This window comes from Enhydra lutris, unplaced genomic scaffold, assembly GCF_002288905.1.
Source record: "Enhydra lutris kenyoni isolate GAN:26980312 unplaced genomic scaffold, ASM228890v2 scaffoldscaffold2, whole genome shotgun sequence".
NCBI classification, from domain to species: domain Eukaryota; kingdom Metazoa; phylum Chordata; class Mammalia; order Carnivora; family Mustelidae; genus Enhydra; species Enhydra lutris.
Window position 1 is genome coordinate 54,702,799 of NW_019154086.1, and position 27,810 is coordinate 54,730,608.

Genomic DNA, 27,810 nt, shown 5'->3' on the forward strand with positions numbered 1-27,810 from the left:
CATCTTGCATCATGTTCCTTAGAGGGCTCCAGTGATTTCAAGTAAGCTAATTAATGCGTCCCTCACCTTCCTGAGCAAAGTGTGCTCTGGCTCATTGAATTTATAGGTGGTACCTGCTTAACACACTATGAGGTCCTCCCTTCGCTCTTAGATTAGAAGATGGACCTAAGATTTTTACTTAAGCATGTGGCTGTGTGTGCAAAGAACATGCTGAGGAGAGAAGAAGGGTAGGAATTGTAAATGTGTCTTTAGTAGAAGATGCACCGTGGACCTGAGGTCTTCTTTTGGTAAACTGTGACCATCACTCAATAGAGAACTGGAACCCTGGCTGTTTGGGGCAGACAGCTGCTGCCATAATGCCCTGACCTGAGCTCACACTGCAGGTTTGTCTGGGCACTTGCACCAGGCCTGATGGGGTTAGTGTTGAAGATTTCACCAGAATATCAGGGGAAATTTTTGTGAGGCATGAATTTCTGCCTGTATCCAATAGAAAACAGCACTTTGGTTAATAGGACTTGGTTTAATACTGTAAGGTATTCTTTAGTCATTTCCTATTTAGATATTCAAGTAGCTTAGCTCCTTTTGGGTATAAATGGTCACTAATTTTCTTGTCCCATTGGCAAAATAAAATAAAACTTACAGAATAAAGCAGCTAAATCTCACATTGAGGCTCATTCTCCCTTTCCGACTGTGTCCACCGCCTTATAGAGCTGACTCGATATCCCCAGCCTGGCAGAATCACCAGCCCAGCCTCCGGCTGTGGGCTCCTTTCCCGTCCTGGGCAAGCTCGGACGCCACCTGTGTTTCCTTTCCTTCCCCAACTCTTCTTCCTGCCACCACCCACTTGCTGCAAAGCAAAGGGCTTGCACAGGATTCCCTCAGAAGCCTAAGCTAACAACAAATGTTTTCCCAACTTGGAGTGAATGGTTCCTTCTTGTTTAGTCAAGGAGTCACTGGTTGGCTGAAGCAGATTGGCAGAGAGGAGTGGCCCTGGAGAAAACACTCTGAGGTTTCCTTTATTAATCACAGAACATACATTCCCAAAGGGAAAAGAGAAACAAACAGTGAGAAATGGGGGAGAGTTAAGGGAGAATCCGATAGGGGTAGCAAGAGAGAGACAATCATCTAGTGGCTACATTCAGGCTGTCCCTGAACTTACCATGGAATTACCTTACTGTGGAAATCGAGCTCCCTGTGGATGCATCTGCACTGTTCCAGAAACTGCAATGGGCTTAAATCTAAGGTACACAATGCTAAGAGCAAAATTTAGTTGTTGAAGGTCTAGAAAGGTATGAGAGAACTTAAGAAATGAGAGAGAAAGATTGTCCCCCACACACTGTTTTAAAGGCTCAACTCCCAAATCTTCCTCCAACCCCTGAAATTGAAATGAATCACTGTCAGCCTGAGCTCCCAGGCAAATCTGTTTCTGTCTCTGCTGGGGATTCACTGGCTTTAGGGCTAACACGTTATGGCGGTCAGTCTTTTCCATTAGATTAAGAGCTCCTTAAAGGCAAGGGTTAGGTCTTCCTGTGCTCTGCAGGACAACTCTCAGGACACCAATCTCCAGAACATCCAAACACTGAACTCAGTGCTGGAGAACAGGTGCTCTGCAGTTTGCTGGGGGGACTCCCAGATCTCCAGCCTGCTGGCTCACTCGACGAATTCCAGACTCACCAGCCTCCACAATCCTGTCAAGCAGTTCTTTAAAATAAATCTATTTCTGCCTTTGTTTCCTTCTCCATATATATATATTATATGTATTATATATATATACATATAATATGTATATATATACACATATATTATATGTATAATATATTATATATATACATATATATATAAATATATATAATATGATAAAATGAGGTATGCCTGTATATATATACACACACACATATATGTGTATATGTATATATATATGTATATATAAAATGAGGTATGCCTGTATATATGTGTAGATATATATGTACATATATGTGTAGATATATGTGTGTAGATATGTGTAGATATATATGTATATATATGTACATATATGTGTAGATATATGTGTGTAGATATGTGTAGATATATATGTATATATATGTACATATATGTGTAGATATATGTGTGTAGATATGTGTAGATATATATGTATATATATGTACATATAATCTACACATATATACAGGCATACCTCATTTTATATATACATATATATATACATATACACATATATGTGTGTGTGTGTATATATATACAGGCATACCTCATTTTATCATATTATATATATTTATATATATATGTATATATATAATATATTATACATATAATATATATATATCTACACATATATACAGGCATACCTCATTTTATCATACTTTCTTTTTTTAGCGAATTGAAGGTTTGTGGCAATCCTGCATCGAACAAGTGTATTAGTGCCATTTTCCCAACAGCATTTGCCCATTTTCTGTGTCACATTTTATTAATGCTCATAATATTTCAAATCTTTTCATCATTATTATATTTGTTATGGTGATCTGTGATCAGCGATTACATCTTGCTACAGGCTCAGTTGATGGTTAGACTTTTTGAGCAATAAAATATTTTTTAATTAAGGTACAAACTTTTTTTAGTCATAATGCTATCTCACACTTAATAGACTACATAATAGTATAAACATAACTTTTATATGCACCAGGATACCAAAAAATTCATTTGACTCATGCTCTTGTGAGTCATCTGGAACCAAACTCACGACATCTCCAAGGTGTGCCTGTACGTATAAGCAGTTCTGCTTCTCTGGAGAACTGGACTACAACACAGATAAAGAAAGCTAGAAATATTTCAGTAAAGACATGGCCACAATGGTCCCTTATGGCTTATTCTGGTTCAGGGTCTGAGCCGAGAAGATCTCCAGGAAGTATCTGACAGGAACCAGAGGTGGGGGGAGCTGAACAGAAAGAAACATGGTTCCTGCATGTGGGGTCTCCCTGCGCTGAGGGCCAGGGGCCACCCCGCCTGCTGGCACAAGCCAACCACTACCTGGTTAGAAGAATGAGCCATCAGGAGCATCAATGGGCAGCTCTGTGGCTACAGGGACAACACACAATGCAGTGACACCACGGCCACCCTCCAGCGCAGTGAGGAGGTAGGAATCGGGCTAGAGCTCATATGTATATGCACTGCTGAGAAATACATAGGAAATAGGCTAGTTCTCTCTTCCCAATGAGCCAGCCCTGTCTCTTGGCTCTGGCTAGGAGTGGAAGCTTTGCCACTGTCTGGACTTGTACTTCTGAAGGCCGCTCCCAGAATGGGGCTGGGCAGCACAGGGCTGGACGATGGCCCCAGGGCCTCCCGTAGGCAGCCACCAAATGGGTGAATGTATAAAGCCTGGCATTTATAAAAGGCTTCAAAATAGTACTATTTTGAACTATTTCATAATTTGATCCTCAAACACAAACACACACAAAAAATGCATGAATACTGATGCTATAATTATCACTTCGCTCATTTCAGTGTTGTGGTAACCTGCGGGATTAAGTGACTTGCCCAAAGTCATATCAGCTCCTAAGGGCACAGGCAAAACTTAAACCCAAGGTTTTTTTCCTTTTCTTTTCTTTTCTTTTCTTTTCTTTTCTAAGTTTCCTTTTATTCTCCATTATACCAGTTAGTCTTTTCTTTTTATTCATGGGTTAAATGATGTCACCGTCTGACCTTCCTCAGATTTAGAGTCATGGAGACAGCTGCCTAAGGGGAGCTCCTTCCTTTCCTGTCAGTGGCCTCACCTTCTGACATCTGGGGCCAGAGAAAGGATAATTCAAGTGCAGGCTTGGGTCTTAGTGCTTAACGGCCTTGTGGAGGGGTTAGAGATCCAGTCTCAAACCAGCATTAGCTTAAGACTTCACATTAGTTTGAGGACTAAAGTTCCCAGGTACAGAATCACCACCCAGTTACCACTGCTTTATTTCCAACAACAAATGGGACCTAGGGATGATAGGAGAATTGGGAGAATTAAAGAATAAAAAAAAAAAATGGAAAAAAAGCTAAAAATGAAGAATTATGTAGGAGTTTACTAGAGGTAAGGATTATTAGAGGTGAGGACTAGAAAACAGTTTTCACAGCTCTGCTGAATTGTGATTACTTGCTGGGTTGTGTTGAGAACAATTCTAAGGTTGAATCAGAGTATAGAAAAAAGGAATATGGTGTCCATTGGCAATGTCTGCTGTTGGTTCAGGTGCAGAGAGTGGGAACACTGAAGCCATAAAGAGTGGTTGGCCTCCTTGTATAAAGCTTGTAAAATAAAAGGAGAAAGGAAGAAAGGAGATCAAAGTCAAAAGTATTTTGAAAAGCAAGAATTAGACAAGGTGGTCTGACGTGAGGCATTAGCAGCAAGAGATTTATCACAAATAAAGTTTAGGTTCAATAGGAGAAAGTTCTGCATAAAGGAGAGTGGGATGGACACCTCCACAGGGAGTGAAGACAGCAGTTATCCACATGGGTTTCTGTTCTACTGAAGACCAGAAGCCAATGTCCAGACAGGGGTGAAGTCCAAGCGTAACCCCAGCCCCCAGCATCTAAGCCAAAGAGGTCTGGACTAGGAAAGTTCTTGTTAGAAGTCTCCTCCATATCCCTGAATCCTCAAGCCAGGTCCAAGCCCCCACCATCGAAAGGCCCCAGTGATCTAGGAGTTCATGAAGACATAGGAGGCAGCACCTTGTTAGGTAGGCCAAACAGTGAGTGCTTTGTCTGAGGATGAACATCTGAAAGCACGCGAAAGAGGCCAGAGGAAAAGGAAGCCTTAAGTGCTGAGTGTGGGTGGGTGTGTGTGTGCGTGTGCACCCGCATGCCACTGCCCAGCCTTGCCTCTAAATGCAGACCATGCCTCAGTAATCCCTTCACCACTCAGCCTCCCTCCATCGGCCAACCAGCAAAACACAGCCCCCATTCTGCTCAGGAATGTGCTTTTAGAAACTTAATCTAACTGCTGAGTCTGGGCCAAATCCCCCATGGCATTAGCCCAAAGACAGCACCCCATTCTGCCGCTGCTTCCGCCTTCCCCCTGCCTCCTCCGGGCTGGGCAGGCTGCAGTTCCACTCCCTGGCCACAGCTCCTCAGAGCCTGCTCTCATTTCCAGCACTTCTCCGTCCCTCCAGTCAGCTCCAAACATTTCACTCCTGATTCATGTCTCCACAACAAGCCAACAGTTCTTGGCTTTCAAGCAAGATTCACTGGGCTTCCGCACAACCCACTTCTTCTCTCCCTGGGCCTTCTGGGATGCAACCAAACCCTCCCCTTTGTCCTCACTGTCAACTGCAGATCCCTTTAAGTGCCACAGAAAGAAGTGACCAGGAATTTTTTAAAAATAAAGGTGAAAAATGGTTTCTCCTCATACAGATACACCTTGAAGTAGAAGGAGGGCTCCAACATAAATCTTGTACTCTCCAACTATCCCTTCCTCCAAATAAAACGTTCAGCCTGGCTCCTAATGAGTCCAAATGAATGGTTATGGAGTTTCCTGAGCCTTCACAGACACGTGCTGACCATCTACAGACGAGCAACGCTATCCTTTAAAGGTACGAACCCTACTAAAAGGCACATCTTACTTGTAATAATGAACCACTGGAAGTGACCTAATGGCCCACAATCAGTACATATAGTAGATCCACTCAAGGCATGTTTGAGGGCCTTTGGTAACTCTGATCCTGCTCTGCTGCAGGCTGTGGGGGACAGATGACTAGGTAAGGGGAAGGGGAAACCTACTAGAGAGATGGTTACCTGGGGTGGACATAAGAAAAATGCATCGGTTGTTGACTTATTAGTGCACTTTGTGTACTTTACTGGATGCATTTATACTCAACAGAAAAAGAAAAGTAAATACAGTCATATGGCTAAGGGAAGGTGCTTACCACACAATGCTGAGGGGGGAGAATATGGACAGAAGCTGTATATTCAGTAGGTCGCTATGACAGTGTGAAAGTATGGGCATGCCCTCATGCTCAGTGACATGAGTCAGAGAAAGACAGGTACCCCATGATTTCACTTACAGGTAGAATCTAAAAGACAAAACAAAATAAAACCCAGACTCACGGACACAGAATAGAGTTCTGGTTGCCAGAGAGGAAGGGTGGCGGGGGTAGGGGGGGATTAGTGAAGGAGATCAAGTGGTCCAAACTTCCAGTCATAAAATAAGTCATGGGGATAAAATGTACAGCACAGGGAATACAATCAGTAAAGGTGACTGTGTGTGGTGACAGATGGTACGTAGGCTTATTGTGGTGACCATCTCACAAGGCACACAAATGTCAAATCATTACCTTGTACACCTGAAACTGATATTGTGTGTCAATTAGATACTTCAATAAAAAAAGAAAGTATGGGTATGGATCAAGACTGGAAAGTATCCTCCAAAATGGTAAATAGTGGCTGTGTGACAATGGTGGGCTGAGGGGAAATGTTATTATATGTAATATATATAAATTCTGTACTTTTTGTAATGTGATTTTCATTACAATTGGAAAATATAAAAGAGGAATATGATCGTAGGAGTGCAGCTCTGACCTCAGCCCTTCTTGTATGATGAGATGACCCCTCCCTACCCTCAACCCTCCTCACCTAAGTTTGCCCGTACCCTCCTCCTCACACCCCACAAGCACAGGTGGAGGGGAGGGCCCAGCTGGTGGCCCAGGGCCTACCTCCCTCACTGACCATGCACAGCCTACCTCCCAGCGGCCTGGGGCTCAGATTCATGTGCTCCTTCTGCCACCAAGGAAAATGGTTCCCACTGTGTGAAGAGGCAGCAAGATGCAGCCCAGGCTCAGCCTGGTCCCCTGGGGGGCAGCTGAGGACCCACCCTGCTTTCTCCCTTCTCCAAGAAAAGGGCAGGGCTGCTTGAATATTTCCCAAGAAAACAGCAACAGGGCCGGCAGCCTCTGCCCTGTTCTTTCACAGAGAGATGTCCCTCCAGGGACCTGATAACGGGAGGGCAGGAGGGGTCTTTTCTCCCCTGCTGGTCTACTTCCTCATCTCCTAATGCTTTCCTCCGGGACTCTTGCTTTGCACACCCCAGGGACCCCAGCCAAACTTAAAGGAGCAATGCAGAAGTTCGAGGCTTTAGGCATGATCCCTAACACACATCACTCAGGAGGGTGATTATGACAGTGACATAGAAGTCCGAAGCAAACAGTCAGGGGTAAGGGCACCCTGCTACATCATGAGGGAACAAGGTCCAAGGAACAAGAAGTCATTCTTAATATTTCCTGGTTGTAGACTCAGCATTTAAGAATGGATGTTGGGGCTGCCCCGCAGCCTTCAGAAGTTTATTCCTTAAATCTTGTCTCCTGTATATACAATGGGTAGAAAATGAGGCAATGTGTGTTCTGCACTGGGGGTACTATAATACACTCAAGTGATAATTAAAAATTAAGAGTACTATCAAGTTTTCACCTGGCATCCTCCTTGGACCAGACTGTACCCCAATCTCATCCTCTTTTCTGTTCGTTTTATTCTTGGTCACAGTTTCCTTCTCATTGTGCTCTACTATTTATATATCTGGCATATGGAATACACTTGCCCCTCGAGCAGACAGGAGGCCACGTGTGGGATGGGCAGCTCTGCTCGGACTGTACATGACCCTGTAAACGCTCTGACCATAACTGCCCTGAGGACGGGGGATGGAGGACTGGGTGGGGGGACAGGGAGCAGCTGGCTCAGTCACAGCCATAGTCTGCAAACAGTTCAACCACGTGGAGTTCCCCTCCTTCTAGACACTTATTCCACAGCAGGCCCCTACTTAGAGAGCGGCTTCACAAGAGCCCAACGGTCGTCCACCCCTGGGGACTGCTGGGCACCTACTGCTCTCCAGTTTGAAATTTCAAATTGTAAGGCCCCCTTTCACATGAAGAGTACGTGACAAGGGGGTATGGACGGCCTGGGGGAGAAAGAGAATGGGAGAGAGGAGGAGAGAGGAGCCCTGGGGCTGAGGAGGAAGGAGCAGCACTCACTGGCTAGTGTCACAGTAGCCGGCACGCTGGCCACAGCTCCCGCAGGCATCCGGGCCACACACTGGTACCGTCCCACGGTGCGGTTGCTGAGGGCGGTGACGACGAGGGTCCCACGGCTGATGAGGATGCCCAGAGCATCATCTGAGACATTCAGCTCCTTCCCATTCAGGCGCCAGGTGGTGTTCATCCATGGGGGTTCCACAACGCAGCCGAGGATCACGGTTCCTCCGAGCTTCTGGACCGTGGAAGAAGGCTGGACAGTGACCTGAGGGATCTGGTCTGGAGGGAGAACAGGGACAAAGCCATGAATGAACATCCCCACGAAGCCAATAACATGACCTTTTCAGAAGCACAGCACCCAGGCAGCCTTTCCAAGCTGAGCAGCCTGGGGGAGTCCATCTTCCCCTGAAGAACTCCCGGGTGCTTGGGTCCATTCCCCAACCTGTACATGTTCTCAGAAGGCAGACTGGAGGGGCGCCTGGGTGGCTCAGTGGGTTAAGCCTCTGCCTTCAGCTCAGGTCATGATCTCAGGGTCCTGGGATCGAGCCCCACATCGGGTTCTCTGCTCAGCGGGGAGCCTGCTTCCCCCTCTCTGCCTCCTTGTGATCTCTCTCTCTCTCTCTGTCAAATAAATAAATAAAATCTTTAAAAAAAAAAAAAGGAAGAAGAAGAAGAAGGAGAAGGAGAAGAAGAAGAAGAAGAAGAAGGCGGCAAACTAGAGTGGCAGCGGCAGACTGGAGTGGCAGCTTCAGCTTCGGGGTTGGACAGACCTGGGCCCAAACCCCAGTGCCACAGCTTCTGAGCCAGGTTACTAGCCTTTTTGTATCTCAGTTTCTTCTCTACAGCATGGGGCTAGGAACACTTGGCTCCCAGGACAATGCGCGCCAACTGCCTGCCGTAATCTCCTACAGTAAATGCTCAGTTAAGGGCAGTTACTATTACTTCTCCTCCACTGCTATATATTTAAAACGATCAAAATACTAAAATGCAACAATATGAGACTGCCAAGATGATGTCTCATCTTGTATTACTAAGTGTACCCCCCGAAGGCCAGTGGCAATGAAGCATTCTTTGAAATCCAGGAAAAGAAAGGCCTTGTTAAAGGGTCACTACTGAATGAGACATGAAGGGGCACAGTGTTCTTGTAAGAGGGGCAGGCTGAGAAAGGGAAGGAAGGCACTCACCCAAGTCAGCAAAGCAGCCTGTTGTGGCCAAGAGGAGGCAAGCGAGGGTGACCTCGGGCCTTTTTTCTCTCTGAGTTGTCATCGTCCCATGCAGCACGGTGTCACAAAGGGTTCGAGCCAACGTCCCATAAGCCAGTGGACTCACTCCAAGAGGTACTACGATCCCCCGCACTGCTCTGTTGTGAGAAAGAGAGAAAAGGCCCTGGTGAGTGAGGCTGCCTGCCACAGGGCCTGGCTCTGTCCCCTTGCCCCCTGCCTCTAGCACACATGCTGGCCACATTCAAGATGTTGACCTGAACAGCTGCTGGAAGACCAGAGAACACTTTCCTGTCATTTCTTATCTAAAAGAAGCTTCTTTTAAGTGGCTCCCCTGAGCCAGAAGGGGATTTTACTGTGGCATGAGTGCTACAGGCTTGCCCCGTGTACAGGCAGCAAGGAGGGCAAGGGAGCCCAGCATTAGAGGGGCTGGAACCCCCAGCCATGGCGAGGGTCTGGGCTGTGAGCATCTCACACACCTGTTGGGAACCATGTGTCCGCAGGAGGTCAGATATCCACAGCCACATAGCAGTCCATGCTCCCACTACCAGAGTATCATGGACAGTACCATCATATGCACAATGCATGCTGGACTCCTTGTTTGGGGCGGGGTGGGGGGGTCCCTGATGAATCCTAAGGTCTCAGAAACTCCAAGAAGATCTTTTCAAATCTCTGTGCTTTAAACACAATAGGAACCTTTTCACATTTTTTTTCTATCAGTGCTCTGCACCCAGTGGGGAGCTTAACAGATTCGGAGTAAGGGGGATGTAGAACAGTGAGGCATTTTAACAGTGAGTCCTAGAGGAAAACTCCATTAACAGATTTTGAAACTAATACTAAAAAGCAAGTTTTGGTTTCCTCTCAATTTTCCAGATACTTGCTTTAATTCTCTACTATTCCCCAACGAAATAACCTATTTGTCTAGAGCTCTGAGTGAATTACCAGTGAAAGGATTTTAGGAACTTGATGATGACATGCTCCAGTTTGCCCAACTCCCTGAGAAAATTGCTGGCACCTGTTCTGTCCGTGTCTCAAGAAAGGAAGGAGGGGAAAGGAAGGAAGGAGGAGGCATGGAGGCAGGAAATGAACACAGACTGAAAAAGGGCAAAAAGACGACAAGCAGACAAAGAGGACAGGAAGGCTGTTGTTTTATCTGAGCACAGGGTGGCTGCAGAGGTGTTTGGGTTGTAAAGTCCACAGAGTTTTTTACTGAGGAAATTCAGCCCAGACCCCCTCCTGCTTAACGAGGACCAGCCAAACAATTACTGTTACTTCTGTGCCCTTGGTAATTTATAGGAATCAAAATGGAAACAGGCCCCACTTTTGCTACCAACCACCAACCCACTTCTATAAGCAACCAGGAGAAAAGAATGCATCTGGGGAGGGAAAGGGAGTAAGAGGAAACAGGTATGTAAAGAGGGAGAAAGGAGTTAACTCATTAATCCCCATGACAGAGTTGTAAACAGATACCATTTAATGACCCCAAAGCAGGTCACCCGGAGGCTCATTCACAAAAGGCGGAGCTATGACAAAAATAGGGCGGAAGGCGCATCAGTGCAGCTATAATGCAGCCTATTTCCCAGCCAGGAAAACAGAGTTGTTTCCTGGACCGAGTTACCTGGTGAGCTTGGTCTAGAAAGATAATCCCAAAGATTGGTATCTTCTGAGAATTCTGTTGTAATCTAAACATAAAAGACAACTAAGGCTGAATTGGAATTCCTACTTGCAATGTGGCTCTGCCCCACCATGAAATGAACAAGGTACAATTCCGAAGTTGGGTGAAGGCAACAGTAAGTCCTGTTATTTTTCTTGGCATTTTTCTTGGCAATGCAAAGTATGTCTAGATCCTTCTTATTTTCTACGGATTTTCTCAGGAAAAGAGGGGAGATGAAGAAAAAAAAAAAAAAAAACAGAGGGGAGAATAAATTTCCGACACGAATTCCTCATTGAGGCCTAGGTACTTGCTATTTTGAAGGGTTATTTGGACACGGAAAAGAGAAAGAAAATGTGTCTGAGAAATGTAACTGCTGACATACATGCTCCCACTGAAATAATATCCAGCAAGCAGACATTTTCAAAACTTTCCAAAAACAACAACAGAATACACTTTCTGGGGTTGAGACCAACGAGAAATTATAGCCTTGGAGTATTTATTTTGTGAGAAAATTACAAACAACTGTGAATCCATCAGCAGCAAGAGGCAGCCAGCTCCACCTTCTTCCAAGAGGACAGGCTTGAGCACAGGCGAGACCAGGGCACAGGAGCCCACATCCCCTCCGTGGTCGCTCAGGACACTGCAGCTGTCTTAGAAAAATAGGGAAGCCTTCGTGGTCTTAAACACACAGCACACCCTTTGGATATCCTCTGGCCAATAACCATGATGAGTGAAACAGAAGAACATGTGATCTAGCATATACCGTAGAGAGAATGGTTTCTAAAAAAGCATCCTTTTAGTGACAAGAATAAGATCTGACAAAGTTTTTTGTTCCATTGGTTGAGGGGGGCTAGCCACATGAAAAAAGAAATTATTTTTTTAAGATTTTATTTATTTGACAGAGACACAGCGAGAGAGGGAACACAAGCAGGGGGCGTGAGAGAGGCAGAAGCAGGCCTCCACCAAGCAGAGAGCCCGATGCGGGGCTCAATCCCAGGACCCCGGGATCACGACCCGAGCTGAAGGTAGACGCCCAACGACTGAGCCACCCAGGCACCCCAAAAAGAAATATTTCTGATCCCAAATTATTTTTGTTTTTTTTGCAAGTTCCCCATTCTAGAGAGTAAGATTCACTTTTCCCAAACGTCTTTGAAGGCAGGGAGAAGTTTTGCTCCTATGAGGTGATGCCAAGTGGCTGTGGGAAGGCAGTGGGGGGTGGCGGTGAGTGCTGCCCTCAAGAAAGAGGGTGGAGCTCCTGCTCAGAGGAATGGCACTGGGGGAGATCCCTGGGAAGCAAATGAATCTAGTTCCCGAAGGGCTGAATACATGAGTTTAAATAGATTTAGGAGAAGAGTTTAAGAAAGGTCATTTTTACTTAAAAAGTTGTACTTTTACCCATAGACCTAATTAAAAAGAAAGATTTTAAATTAGGAGGGACCTCAGAGAAAATAAAATAATAGCTTGGAATAACACCTCTGGATATTAAATGTTATAAATGAGAAAAGCAAGGAGCAGAGAGATAAGTGATTTGCAGAAGGGCTCCCAGCTAATTAAGAGAGATTTAGGGCTTCAAGTCAGGTCCTCTGACTCCTAGCCCCAGGCTATCTCTACTATCCCAATACTGCCTCCCACCAAGCAGTTTCTGAGATATTTACCAACTGCTTAAGACTACTTTAAGAACGAATCTACTTTCTTACGCAGAAAAGCAACGTTACCTGAATCGTTATCTATAAGAGTAGCTTTCTCTGCGGGGGGGTGGCACAGTTGGGTAAGCATCTGAGTCTTGGTTTCTGCTCAGGGCATGATCTCAGGGTCCTGAGAGACTGAGTCCCATGTCAGGCTCTGTGCTCAGCGGGGAGGCTGCTTGTCTCCCCCTCTCTCTGCTCCTCCACTTCTTGCACATGCCCACACGCGCCTTTTTGCTCTCTCAAATAAATACATCTTTTTTAAAAACAGAAAAAGAGTAATTTTCTCTGTGGTTGCTTTCATTCTTCTACCATTTACATCCAAATCTAGAACAATCTTGTACTATTCTTTTTTTTTTTTTTTTTAGATTTTTTTAAATTTATTTGACAGAGAGAGAGAGATATCACAAGTAGGCAGAGAGGCAGGCAGAGAGAGGAGGAAGCAGGCTCACTGCCGAGCAGAGAGCCCGATGCGGGGCTCGATCCCAGGCCCCTGAGATCATGACCTGAGCCGAAGGCAGAGGCTTAACCCACTGAGCCACCCAGGTGCCCCTCTTGTACTATTCTTCACACAGTCCCGTTCAATAGAACTTTCTGCAATGGTGAAAATGTCCTCCATTTGCACTATCAGTAATAGTCACTAGCCGCGTGTGGCTATCAAACACTTTAAGTGTGGCTACTGGGACGAGGAACTGAGTTTTTAATGGAACCACACTGGGCAAGTGCAGTTCTAGACTAATACCTAGAACATCTACCCAGACAACTCTGATGTCAAACAGGCAAGAGTAACAAAACTTTGATGTTCTTAAGTATAAGCCATGCTCTAGCCAGCCTCTAAATATATTCCTAGCTTATTCCTTTTTCTTTTTTAAAGACTTTATGTATGTATTTGTGATAGAGCAAGAGCTAGAATGAGAGAGAGTGAAAGAGCACCGGGGTGGGGGTGGGGGGTTGCAGAGAGAGAAGCCGACTCTCCGCTGAGCAGGAGCCCGATGTGGGACTCGATTTAACTGACTGAGCCACCCAGGCACCCTCTAGATTATTCCTTAATCAGATTTTGACTGAGTGTCTAGTAAAAAGTATGATTACTGTGATTTCACTATTACCAGGTATAAAAAATATTACTGATCTCCCATAGAGGACAGTACGCAAGTCACTGTACTACAGGATGGATCTCTGACGAACGACAGCTCAGGACTTTAAGTCAGCTAGTGTTCAGCAAATCTCCAGAAGCTCCTCACTACCCAGCGTTCTCTGCAGAAGGTTTAGAGCCAAGTGACTAGAGCTGGCCAAGCAAGTGTGAGCAAATATGTCATGTGTCCCTTCCAGGCTATGGCTGTTAAGAGAGAGAACCAGGGTCCACCTTCCATATCTCCCCTCTCCAGTCCTGGTGACACATGTCCTGCATTTCTAGCTCCAAGGTGGAAGAAGTCAAGGCAATCCAGGACAGAAGAAATAAACCACTGTTGCACAAAACCACTGAAGTTTAGGGGATTCCTCTCATGTAACAACTTTAGCATTCTTTATCTTAAAACCTTAACTGATCACCAATTCAGTCACAAATGAGAAGGGGCAAGTGGGAGCATAGGAAGGGAGCATTTTCAATATTGGGTCTTCAGGAAAGGTCCCCTGGATAAAGGGTTTAGAAGGCCCCTTGGGATGTGTGTATATATAAAGAGCTGAGGGCACGGCTGGTGGGAAAGGTCTGTCTGGGGGCTGGTACATCAAGCAGTTTGGCTGTTACAGGTTTATCTAGAACAGTGGTCTCCAAACTTTTCTGATCTTGTTTTCTTAGGAGTACAATATTCTGGGCAAATATGCCTAACCCATTCACATTTATTCATAAATTAAATGCATGGGCTGCCCAACTAAAATTTGAAAAGAGTAGGCAAAAGTGAAGCCCTGTTTTAATAACATGTTAATCATGATTGTTTATAATGTTGTTTACAATGCAATTAAAGCTAATACCTTAAAACAGAAAGCCTCTTTAGGATTAGGTACATTGGTAATGATATGGCTATAACCTCTCTCAAATAGTCTGCTTGAATATTAATTACTTTGCTGACCTCTCATCACATGGGATTCCATTAGCATTATTTTTACTTCCTTATGTGGCTTGAAGAGGGTCAGCCCTGCTGCTCTCTTCCTGTTAGCGTGTGCTTGGATTAGCTGCCTACTCTTCAGCCCCAGTTTCTTTGCAGCAATCTCTTTAAGCCACTTGTCCTTTTGTGACCATTAATTTAGTCATAAGTAAATTATATAATCTGTAAATCCACTCAACAGAGAAAAGGAAAACTGGGAAGTGAATAAGCCAGTGAGGTCTCCACTGTCAACCAGAGGAGATCTTTTACTACTGTTGTTATGCATCACCCTGTGATATACAGGCTAAAGGTACCACTGCCAAACCTGGTATTAAATATCAGGAAAGCTGAATTTCTTTCCTTTCACTTTTTTTAGACAGAAATAAACCTTAAGGGGCGTCTGGGTGGCTCAGTGGGTTAAAGCCTCTGCCTTCAGCTCAGGTCATGATCCCAGGGTCCTGGGATGGAGCCCTGCATCAGGCTCTCTGCTCAGCAGGGAGCCTGCTTCCCCCTCTCTCTGCCTGCCTCTCTGCCTACTTGTGATCTCTCTCTGTCAAATAAATAAATAAATAAAATCTTAAAAAAAAAACCAACAGATAAAAAAAAGTTAAAAAAAAAAAAGAAATAAACATTAAGAGCATCTCCAATATCTTCTTCCAGTACTCTAGTGGAATTTCTTTTATTTCCTCTGTAGAGTTTGTACCCTATTATGGGGACTTTCAGAAGAATGGGAAGAGGCAAGGTAAGAAACTGAGATTGGGTTATGCTGTGGAAGACTAGGGAAAAGAGTTTGAGATGAGCACCACAGACAGGGGACTCACTGATGGTTTTTGAGAAGGCAATAAATAATCAAAGTGGCATTTGCCCAACCTGGGCTCCTCATTCACTGAACTAAAAATTTATAACAAGTTGTACCAACACAGAAAGAACCTATTTCCACTGAGGTAGGTGAACCTCTTCACCATCTATGAAAGGGGAAAGAAGGAATCTAGACATACCATCTTGGTTCTGGGGAGGAATCCCAGGAGAAGCCACCTCTGCCTTCCGAGTAAAGGGAAGATGTGGTCTCTTGATTTGCCCACTGGACAGATCTAATTCTCTCCCACCTCAATCACTTGAGGAAAAAGTTACCAGGGAGTCACATTTGTCACACATATCCCTTCCTTAAATTTCTCTTTAAGAAAATTTAAAAATCTAGCCATAAAGGGCGGTGGGGGGCCCCACAAACCTTAAGAGAAAAGAAAACCCACTTCCTTTCTTCTACACTCTCTTCTCAATTCCCCCACCCTATTCCATATAAATTCAATTTGACAGCCCTGCTAATTGGATAAACGCAGCTCCTACACTCCTAGAAAGCCATTCCTTTTTTTTGGTTTTGTTTTGTTTTGTTTTTGGAGGGCTCAAAACAGGGTGATTGTGGCATTCTTTAACATGAATTCCATCTGCTTTATTTCTCTCTCTCCATTCACCACTCCTCTTGAATATTTATGAGGCTTTTCCCTCCTTGCCTATCCCCTCTCACCCCACCTCCACCCACCTTCCTCCCTCAACCTCCCTCAACCCACCCAGCCTCCAGTCTCCTCTCCCTTCTCTCCTCTCCCTTCTCTCCGAGACAGACAAAAACCCTTCCAAATGCCCCCCCTTCCTTGCTTTAGATAAACACAGGCAGTGTCAAGTGTGAGGAGTAGGGGGAGGTGGGAGGGGGTTCAACTGCCAGTCAAGCCCCCCCAGCCTTCAATGAGGCCCAGGGGCCTAGCCTAATCTGCTGCATGCTTGCCATATGGGGGCTGTGTTGCCCTGGGAAACACTAACAGGCAGAACGGAGCTTAATAGAGTCCATATTCATTGTAATGCAGTGAGATAGCTCAAGGCACCACTGCCCCTTCGGTCCAATTTCATTCTTCTGCTTTCTTCTTTCTTTCTGGTTTTCCTCCCTTTTTCTTTCTTTCTTCCTTTCAATAGGAAAGGGTCCCCAGAGAGCTCTAACCTGGAGAGGCCTGGGCTGGCAGAAAGGCTGGGCTTTGGGGTTAGGAATGACAGTGCTGGGGTGGGGGCTGCAGTTGGTGGGGAGAGGTGAGAACTGGGGGCTTCCAGGGGGACCAAGTGGGGAGAGGGGTACAGCACCTGCAAGGGGATATATTGTATGTGTGCAGGTGTTGGCTTGAATCTGTGCACATGCAGAAGGGAGAGTGGTGGGTAGGCACAGCCCAGCACGGCCTTGGAGCACAGAGACATTAGTATTTATGCAGCTGTCTATGCCTAGGTATCCCAACACCACCCCCAATGCTAGTCGCTTCGCCAGGGACACCTAACTGCCTCAGGTGTCAGGCCTTTGGTGTCAGCTCTTCATAATTGCCTTGAAAAGTCACAGGTAGTGTAGTGGGATGAAACTACTTCAAACATTAATCTCTGTAGGGGCAGAAGACCTACCGGCCTGCCACACTGGGGGTGAGTTCCTCCTCTGGCTGACTGGCATGGAGGAAGAGGTGAGAGCTGTAGTCTGCCACAACCCAACCAGGGCACATAGGGCCCCTTGCACTGAGGGAGTGGGCTGTCTAGCAGATGAAGTCTTGTCACAAGTATGTCTGCTGGGAAGGAAACTTGGGGCTCCCAGAGATCAGAGGGGATCCTTCTCCAAGGCCCAAAAGAAGGGCAGAGAGTAGAGAAGGGGTAAAGAGTACATTTCTCCCATTTTTCAGAAAAAATTAAACTGGTACCCAGAATACAAGAAGTCCTCTAAAAGTAAAAGTCCTCTAAAAAGAATCAGTTTCATAAGTTGTGAAACAAGGCTATTTGTTCTGTGACCGTAAAAGTCACAAATTTAAAATCATGATAGAAAACAAAAGTCACAAATTTAAAATCATGATAGAAAACAAAAGCAAAGGAAAGCTATTAAAACTTTCATATACTCTCCTCAGAAAACAGTTAACCCCATGGTGTCTGCTGGCCTGTGGAAAGAGATCAGTAAATGGTTGCTAAGTGAATGAAACATATACATGGTGTTATAGTTTAACCACTGCTGACCAAGAACGTGACACCCTTGTCCCACCTGACGACAGCAGTCAGGGCTCAGACAGGTGACAGTACGTTAGGAGGAGAATGCTCCTGGTAAAGGTACAGCAATGCCTCTGCCATAGTGATGCCAGGGTCTATCACCAGGCCTTTCTGTTATCCATATCAAACAAGGCCAAAGTCAGGCAGGCTAACTCAGATAAAAACTTCTTCAAGCAAGGCAGATACTAGCGCTTGTTGTGGTTTACTTTTTGCCCTCCAGACTCAGTATCTTCCACTTGCCTTGTTCTTACCCCACTAAGATGCATCCAAAATCTGTGGTCTCCTGAGCTCAACCCACAGGAGACCAACTGTAGAAAAGTATATACAAGTTCTTATAAATTTTCTTTGCTTCTAAACTTTACCTTGATTTTAAGGCTCTATAACCTAAGAACCCTAAAGGGGTTCTACAGGAAATGGTACAATGGATATTTTAAGAGCTAGGTACAATTTCAATTCCTGGCTAGAAAACCGAAATAGGATTTGGTTATCTGAAATGCTACCCCGAAGCCAGCCTCAGCATCAAATCCATAAAGGTGAGAATACTGCTTCTCTGACTCTAAACCAGAGAAGGTGAGGACACACAGTAGAGCAGGGCTGTACTGGACTCAGAGCACTTATCCCCCCTCCAGAAGCAGCCTATCCCTCCACCTTCATTGTCTGTGTGGTCTTTTTCCCAGTTGTGGGATCCCCACACACTGCACGTGTGACAGAGAAGCACGCCACAAAAGAGCGAGCGGGACGCCCAGTGCTTCTCTGCCAACTGGGCCTGAAGCACCCTGCGAGCTCAGTAGAGAAGTCACGCTCTTCCGAGCCTTCCCTGCAACGAGTGCTTTGGTCAGAAATGTGACCACTACTGTGTGTGACTTGCTTAAGAGCCAGGATGGCCAACTCAAGGCAAGTGGGGATAGCTTCTCTGGTCTAGAACAAATGCCTGCCTTTCATTTCACTGCTCAGGGGACATCTACTAATGATCCACTTATATAAACACACACTCAAATGTACCTACGCCTCCTGTCTTTCCTGTATGGGATCAGTCATAGGGACTCAAAGCAGCCAGAGAAACTCAATACAAGCTCCATATGTCATTTACAGTTTTCTAGTAGCCATATTTTAAAATCAAGTGAAAGTAATTTTAACATCTTTTAACACAGTACATCCAAAATAACATGGTAATGTATACTTACCATAAAAATTATTAACAAGGTGTTTTATATTCTGTTCCGTACTGTCTTCTCAACCTAGTGTGTGTTCTATGTTTACTACACATCCCAATTCACATGGACCATATTTCAGATACTCAACAGTTACATGGACTAGTGGTGACTACTGCTGGCCTCTGTGGGTCTACAGCCCTCAGGCTGGCTCCCTGAGCTCTCCTCCCCCCATCTAACCCACCCATCAACACCTACCCTCCTTCTAAAACATCAAGCTCAGCCAATCAGTAAAGATGATAAGTGGCAGCCACCACTCATTGAATAAGAGCCAGGCCGTAATTCATAATTCATCTAATTTGATACAATCTTCACAATGGCCCAGCAAGGTAGGTTTATGATCAACACACTTTATAAATGAATTAAACCTCGGAGTGATTAAATATTTTGTCTAGGATTACACAGATGGTAAATCACAGTTGGGATTTGAACAGCTTCCAGCTTTAAAACCTTTTCAATCCTTTTCACTCTACTGCTTTAAATAAATTATAGCATAATAACTGATGGGATTATTATGCAGCCATTAAAATGGCAATTATAAAGATCAGGTAGAAACATGAAAAATATGTAAAAGAGGTTAAGTAAAAAAACATAGATCTCATTTTGTAAAAAGCATGTAAGCAGTTGGCTGAGGCCTAGAAAGGAAACAAAAGCAGCTGACTTGAAAATGTGAAGGAAGGAAGGAGTGATATTTTTTCCCCCCTTTTGAGGTCGGTTAAAAACAAAAAAGCTAAGGACCTAACTGACCCACCTTCCACAGCTCCCCAACTGAGTATGATTAAGTAAGGTCCAAACTCCATCACACAACCTTCCAGGTCCTTTGTAACTGGGCTGCCGTCAACCTTTCCCAGATCTTCCTTCCACAAGCCCTAAAATCCAGGCAAGCTGCATTTTCACACCCTCACTTCTGCCAGAACCATCTCCCCCTCTCTTTTCATTCCACCAGAGGAACTCTTAATTACCCTTCAAAGCTTACCTCACGTGACACCGTATGATGCCTCCAGTGACTATTCCTCCTCCCAGTTTCCACAGTGCTCCGCATATCTATTATAACATTTCCACAATAATTTGTGTGTTTGATCATGTGTGTGTCTGTGATGGGCCTCGGATCTCTATCCTCTGACCCCAGACTGTAAAGTTCCTGAAGCCTAGCTTCTTAACTTCATCTTGGTGACCCTAGCATCTTAAAAAGCCTTGGCACATCACAGGGGCTCAGCCGAGGTTTGCCAAACTGAAGGGTTTTTCAGATAAGAAATAGGAGACGGAGGACTGTTAATCTGGCCCTGGATCTATAAGAGGGATGCACAGAGAAAGATACAGTTATCAGTGGTGGAACCACAGGGTTTTTCTAGGGGCAAAGGACTAGAACCACGGCCTTTATTTTTCAAAACCAGATGGTCCTTAGATTGTGGACAGCCCTGGAGGGGAGGGCCAAGTCCCAGGACAGAAGTCAGTGCCTCTGCAGAGGCTCCTATGGCTTGGAGCTTCATTCAAGGACCTGCTTTGTTTTCTTTCTTATCTCTCTTTCCAAAACAAACACCCTACTATGCTTGAGGCTTCTGGCTTCCTGCAGCCACTGATCCACAAGGAATCTAATCTAGGAGGATACTGTGGGTAGGTATTAACTGGCCAACATCAATATGACCCTAAGCTTGAGGCCAGGGTGGAATGAGACAGGCAGAGAGGCAAAAGAGATGGAGAAATAAGAAAGCTGTTGCATCAGAAAGAGAAGGATGGGTTGAGGCCTGAAGAGAAAGCATGAGGAGGGGAGGAGGGAGGAGAGCAGAGATGTGGGAAAGGCAGCTAAATATGTTGAACTCTTACTCTTTGCCAAGCCCAGTGCTGAGGGCTTCATGTGCCCCAATCACTTTTAATCTTCACAACCTAGGGAGTGTTATTGTCCACATTTTACAGATGGAGAGAGAGGTTATCAAAACCCTTCTCATTGCTTTATCATATGAGAATTTCAGGGGGCAACTCAAATTTTTATTATAGACGTGTTTTTCCGCTAAGTGACAAAGTTGAAACCCAGCGGGATCTGGTACTGAAAAGCCATGAGCCTTGGGTTTAGATAGGAGCTCTGCCACTTCTATCCCTGGTAGAAGGCAGCTTTGGGTACATAACTTAATCTCTGAGTCTCAGTTTATGCTCTGTGAAAAGAAAAATGGTAATACCTCCTTTGCTGAGTTGCTACAAAGAATTAAAGAGATTGAGTGTGAAAGCAGCCTGGCATACAGCAATCACACAACAATTTGAGGGGACAGATGTCATGGAAGCCATTCCCTGGAGGTCTAATTTCATATAGTGGCACTGCCACCGAGTGGGCTTTTAGATTAATGTAGTTTAAGACTTTGAGATGCTGCATTTTAAGAACTCCAGACACAAGTGATACCATCATTTTGCTTATTCCTTCTGTGCTATAAAAAATTGAGCAGATTTGCTGTACTACATACACACATGCCTCAGGAGTTTGAGAAATATTTGTTGAAAAAGAAAAAAAAAGCAGTAATACCTACATTCTACACAGTGTTTTACAGAACTTCACAATAGGCCTGTGGGATAAGAGATCCACAGAGAATGCTACAGTGTTTCCAAGTTTCCAGCAAGACTTGCTTTCTAGCCTCTTATTCTCTACCCAACTGGAGTCCACATTTATATCACTTAAGCTAATAACTGCTCCCCACCACCTCTCCCTCACCCTGTTTATGCCCTCTCTCTGCACTCTCTTGATGATGATAATGGTGATAATGATCATAATTTCTCCATAATGTCTCTACATGTTCAGAGAGAAAGGGGAAAAGATCCCCATCAGACAATAGGTCCTTTGGGACCAGAAGTTATGGAAAAGTGTTTATAGAGAGGAAAGCAATCCCCTGATCCCTTGGACCCCCACTTCCAACCCAGCTCCAGAAAGGAGCTTACCTCGTCAGTGAGTGAACAAAGCTACAACAAAGCCACCTGCTCCTATCCACCTACCTGTTTCTAATTACAGCCTATGGCCAGGGCTATATCCATACAAGTAAATAATGAGGTAAAGTGGTAACATAGTGACTGGAGAGGAAACAGAAGCATCCACTCTCAAAACCTTCTCATGCTCACGGTTGACAAGAGCCCACGTAAAAGGAATTCATTAAAGTCTGGGTAGATAGCACAAACAGGGTATATAAACAAACCTGTCCTAGGGCCTGAACAGCACTTACAGCAGATTTTAACAGCTTACTGTCCTATCTCCTAGGACAAAGAGAAAATGATCCTGTTCAAGTGATCAGTGGGTAAACACAAGCCTTACTACCTGTCCTAAGCAGGCTCGGGGAAGGCTGGGACTTGATTCTATCTGAAAGTAGCCACTGAAAGCAATGGAGGCCTGAGAAGATAGGACATACAGCCGGAGTACACTGGAGAGCAAGCTCTGCTCAGTCTGCAGCATACACAGAATCACAGAAATAGCTTCTTCCCCCAATCCTCTGGAAAGGGAACAGGATCTGTCTCAGATGCACAGTAAGACAAATGAGGGCTCTCTACTTAGTGTTCATGCTGACAAGAGCAGGGAATATAGCTGGCAACCCCAAGTTCAGGATGAGAAGTTCAGGTTCCTGGGGCAGGCTTGGGGAGAAGTCAGGTCAGTTCAGCAAACCCACATTGGGTACCCACTAGGTGCCACACACTGATGGAGGGTACGAGCAGCCTCTCATCCTTAAACAACTTGGAACCTAGTCGAATTTCAGCTTTGACAATATCTTTCTACTATACCAAGATTAAAATGCATCATGGCCTTAGGCAAAGATCAACAATAAGCCACTGATTTTACTAAGTACAGGCAAGGAACCAGACCCACTAACAAAGGCATTAGGGGACTGAGAAAAGAAACGTGTCAAACACTTAAGTGTGTATGTGTGCACGCACGCACGCGTGCGCACGCACACACACATACACACACAACACTCAGGCCCTGCTCAGCACAGAAGATCAGTCCTCCAATGTAGCGCCTTTCATGAATCCTAAAAAAGAGTTCCCCTTTCTATTGTCCAAGTTCATTCCCAGCATAGCTCTAGAAGATCAAAGTAAGATCAGTTAAAATGGGAAAGATCAATTAAGGTAGGAAAGAGGCTTGAAGCTAATAAGGAGGCCAATGAGTATCTCTTAAGCCTCAGCTTTGTCACTGTCATATCTCACACTATATCATAACTTGTTTCCAAGTCTCTCTTCTGGACATATAGTAGGTACTCAGTGAATCTTTGCTAAGCTGTAAAGACCTACTTCAAGATCATTTCCAAGATCTTTTCCCCTTTGGTCCTTGGAGTTTGGCTCTGATGAATCCCCAAGGGTGCTCTCGCTGTGAAGTCGAGCTTGCTTGAATTGAGGAAGGTGGTGCTTGAGTGTCTGATATCCTCACCTATCCCTCACCAGGATTTGGTTCTTATTCAGTGGGGAAGGCAGGCCAGACAAGCATGAGGTGGGTAGGGGTGGGCCTGCCAAAGAGGAGGTGGAGAAGAAAATGTGAGGAGAAGTAGCACACGAGGAAACTCTCTTCTGTTCAAGGCATGTCCCTGGCACCCGCTGTGTATCAGGCAGTGGTTAGGAAGCCAGCTCTTATTCCCCTAGAGTCCTGCACTTCCCCTGTGCAAGTACCATCACACTACTTTCCATCTGCCTGGCTACTGGATGGAGGCTTCAGGGATCAGGAATGGTAAAGATATTCACAAGGGCGTCATCAGCATCCAAAATAGTTCTAGGTATTCAGCAAATACATGTTGAGTGACCCAATAGCAACCTGAGACACAAAAGGTGAAAATGGCAGAGATAAGAAAGAACTGTAGTCATCTAGTCAAGGCGGGAGCTATTCCTTAGAAGCTGGGCATTTAGAAAACTCTGGGGGTTGAAAAGACTTTGATTTACTTTGTTAGGTGACATAATCACCACCAACTCCAATTAAGTGTCACCTGCAATCATTTTCTGTGCCTTTTCCTCCTGATGATTAAGCAGCCAATGGCACCAGGCCCATATCCACACCCTCCACAGGACTCGCAGCCAGTCTCAGGTTCTGTGACCCAGAATGAATGACAATCAGGTAGCTGCTTCGCGGTTGATCTGGTTTTAGGGCTGATTCAAGCAAATGCTGGGCAAAATCAGCCCCAATCACCAGACACCAACACACACCACCCCTAACACACACACCCCTAACGTGCATGCTGGCAGAAAATCTGGAAGCGTTCACATGAAAAACTAAGCCTTGGGGTCAAGCTGCTGAAGTCAGGTCCAAGACTAGCAATCAGGAGCTAGCACTCTTTGGTTGGCATCTGACTGCACTGTGACAAGAACAAGGTCTCTCCCAGACTTTCCGGCAAACCAGAAAGCCTTACCCTGAACTTAGAAGGAACCACTTTGATGTAGGACAATAAAATATCACACACAGGGATGTCGAAGAAAAAACAAATTACCTTGGTAAACCATCTAGCATAATGACCTGTACAAAGTAGTTGCTCAATACATGATAGCAACTTATGAAATCTGAATAATTCTCTTTCGGGTTACTTTTAGTAATACTTTCACTAGTCTGATCTTTGTTGCAGATTTATCCCTAGTATTTCAACAAAAGAGGGCTAAGAGTAGGTAGTATCTCAGGCGCCGGACACCCCCACCTGCGCTCTCCAGGCACGTGCACTCACAACCTCTCAGATAGAACCGCACTCACACACGTGTGTGTGCACGTGGTGCTCACACAGCAAACACCGCCAGCTCCGGATGGAAAGGACCATGACGGTTTACTTTCTCTCTCATCTGACCTCATACAAACCCACTTTCTTCACCACCTCCCTGACCCCCAAATATACACATTTAGTCCACAGCCCACCCCCACTCTTTCTCGATTACAAAGCTCTTTTAAGCCACCTAAAACTTAAAATAAATACCAATTTGAAGAACTGAAGCATGCCCCAGTCCATCTATCTGTCAGTCCCTGCCTTCTGCTGGAAGCCACCGACCCCATCTCCTGTCAGTTCTCCCCAACTTGTAAAGCATAGTGGCCTTGGTGCAGGTCTGGCACACGCAGAGAAAACAAACACATGGAATCTTGCCAGCTGGGTCAGGCACCACTATTTATAGCAGGAGCAAAGCGTGGGGAACAGGAGCATCGGGGGTGGGGATAATTCTAGCCTGCTGTTCAAGGCTCCACCAGCTGCAGAGAGGATCCCTTGCTGAAGCTCCACCATTCCCAGGTGCAAGCCATCCTGATGTGACTAATGCCATCACAGCACAGGAGGGAAAGCTAACATCTCCGAGGGCAGAGAGATTGCTAGCTTGTTCATTCCTGTATCCCCACCAGCGATCACAGTGCTCAGCACACGGTAGGAGCACAGTAAGGATTTGCTGATTAAATGAAGGGAGGAGCTCTTTTCTTCCTGCCTACCCCACAAGATTATGCCACAGATGGCAGAGGGAAATAGGTGGAGGAGAGGTTAGAGAAGAGTGCCTAAAATGGCCTTTGAAAAATCTACTGGATGTAAATATGTGATGGCAAAAATAATGCAGGGAAATGCTATGTTAAGAAAAACTAATTAGGTTTTTGTTTTGTTTTGTTTTTACTGCAGGCCTTTTCAGAGCCTTTAATATTCTGTTATGCACCTTGAATCACCAAGAGGTGGAAAGAGTATGCACTGAAGTCTGAACTTAACCACAGACCTGGACTTATGTAACCACAGGCCTGGACTTATTTGACCACACTACTCTTTTTTCTCAGAGTACCATTAGTGAGGAGAATTTCATCAAATACACTCTGGGAAATGGTGGCCTAAGAGGTTCCTGGAGAATATCCCAAAAGCAACTTGTAAAACAGCATGATTCCATTTTTGTGATTTAAAAAATTGCATATGATATGTGCCATATAGTTATTCAGAAATCATGAGACATTTAAGTGTTAACTTTTATCTCTAAAGATTAGGGGATTTGTACTTTTTACATTAAATGCTTTAGAAATATTCAAAGTGGTTAACTATGTAATTATCATTTTCGTTATTAAAAAGACAAATTAAAAAAAAAAAAGCTACCTCCAAATAGTGTTTCATCACTGTTATTTTGTCTTCCCATAGACCTGAGGACTTCATTTCCCAACAACCCACTGGGCCATTACAAGGTTGCTCTTTGTTCCGTTATCATATCCAAAGAGGTATCTGTGTCCATTCTCTAACATTCAACAACTCTGGCTTATAAGGAACACCTCCCCTAATTCCAGGATCTGCTGCTTCCATACAGTATGGACAAGTGTTATCGAAAAAAATGTAAACCCATTTAATATTGTTAACCTTTACAAGTCTGAAATTACTTTTTTTAGTAAATTGTAATAAAATATCCATCAAGAAGTTAGTTTGCTGAAATTATCATGTTGGGCATATTAACATTTAAAGACTGCCTTTTTCCTCCTCAAGTACAAATTTCCTAATGTAGCTGATTTGTAAATGTAATTAAAAGTCATCAAGACTTAATAAATATAACATACCAGGTTTTGTTGCGATATGGGATTAAGGCATATCTTTGGAATTAGAAAAAAAAACACTCAATCTTAGAATAAATCAAAGAAAAGTACTTGACCTTTTGTTGAGTTACTGTGTGTGAGACAATGTACATGCATTATCTTGTCTAACCTCTAAGTAACTCTGTGAAGTAGGTGGTACTGTCATCCCCGTTTTACAGATGCAGCAGTTGAGGCTCAGAGACATTAAGCATCTTGCTTAAGTAAACACTTCAAAGCCACGGCTTATCTGCTTCCCCTGATCGCTGGTCTTGATGTTCCTCCTTGATGTCCTGATGTCACTTCAAGCAGATACACAATGACCTGTTTTCCAAAGGAGGAAATGCAAAAGGCTGAAAAAAAACAAAGTCAGCCTGAGTTGGAGTCACGCACTGGCTACCATGTTTTGGGAAGGATTGGTTTGGCAGATCCCACAATGCACCCTGCATTCAACTCCTAAAGATGTATTGTCCCCAACCCCACTCAGAGTCAGTCCTGAGGTCTGAATGCCCAAATCCCATCCAAAAGCTGGCAGCAGTGGTTTGAGTCTGGATCCAAGTTCTATGCACCAGCATGTAGCAAGAGACAATAAAATTATTCCACTTCTTAATCTGGCCTCTCTCATCTTCCTTCTGGTCTTACACAAGCACTATTGGATTGAAGAATCATTTGGGGACACTAAGCACCCCAATGCCTGGGCAGCACCTCACACAAATATAAGTCCCGATCTGGAGAGGGCAGCAGTATTTCACAACTCTTCCCTGGAAACTGTGATGTACAGCCAAGATTGGGAACCACTGGGTGTCCCTGCCATGGATTTGGGGGCCATTTTGATTCAGAATGTATATCAGAAATGCCTTGATTTCATTGGATACCATGGCTGGAATTGAGAATTTTGTATAAAAATGTTCCCTACAAAAGTATTTTAAGGAAACTTTTGTAATTCTAATGCTAAAAACTTTTTTTTTAATTCCAAAAATGGAATATCTTAAGACATTTTAAAGAATAAAGCATTTTCTTAAAGCTTCTCTCACATTTCCTCAGATATTCTCCAGACTTTCAGATTCATAGTTTTCTCCTCTTCACACAGAAATAAAGATCCAAGGGGGGTCAACCATTGCAAAGAACGCCTACTCTGGGGGCCACGATGGCCTCCACCATAGAAAAGGAGATTCAAACAGTTCTTCCGGCCACAGTAACCCTTGCCAGACTGGGGCCATCATCACTACTTCTGGGGACTGGGAGGTGACCAGAAGACAAGAAGTTCTTCAAGCACATGCACATCTTAGTGCTTGCACATCTTAGTGCTTGCACATCAACACCTGAAATGGTAACAATGAGTCCCTTAACAAAGACAGAGCAGTCTTTCCAGCGGCTCACAGACCCCCTGGAAGGGGGACAGGTGTTGACCAGCAAGACTCC

General features: G+C 44.7%; 1 protein-coding gene across 4 annotated transcripts in view; it reads right to left on the minus strand.

The window, feature by feature from the left end:
* Window positions 1-27,810, minus strand: part of LOC111148615 (BOC cell adhesion associated, oncogene regulated) — a 70,040-nt gene that overhangs the window by 26,055 nt on the left and 16,175 nt on the right. For 2 of the 4 annotated variants that reach the window (XM_022505360.1, XM_022505341.1), the window contains 2 exons: window positions 9,164-9,339; window positions 7,980-8,258 (listed from right to left, as the gene is read on the minus strand). In XM_022505360.1, coding sequence (XP_022361068.1) covers window positions 7,980-8,258; window positions 9,164-9,245 — 361 coding nt within the window. In that variant the 5' untranslated portion in view covers window positions 9,246-9,339. Of the gene's footprint in view, window positions 1-7,979; window positions 8,259-9,163; window positions 9,340-14,506; window positions 14,542-26,521; window positions 26,574-27,810 lie in introns of those variants that run through there. The other 2 variants (XM_022505369.1, XM_022505350.1) reach the window with 2 other exon arrangements.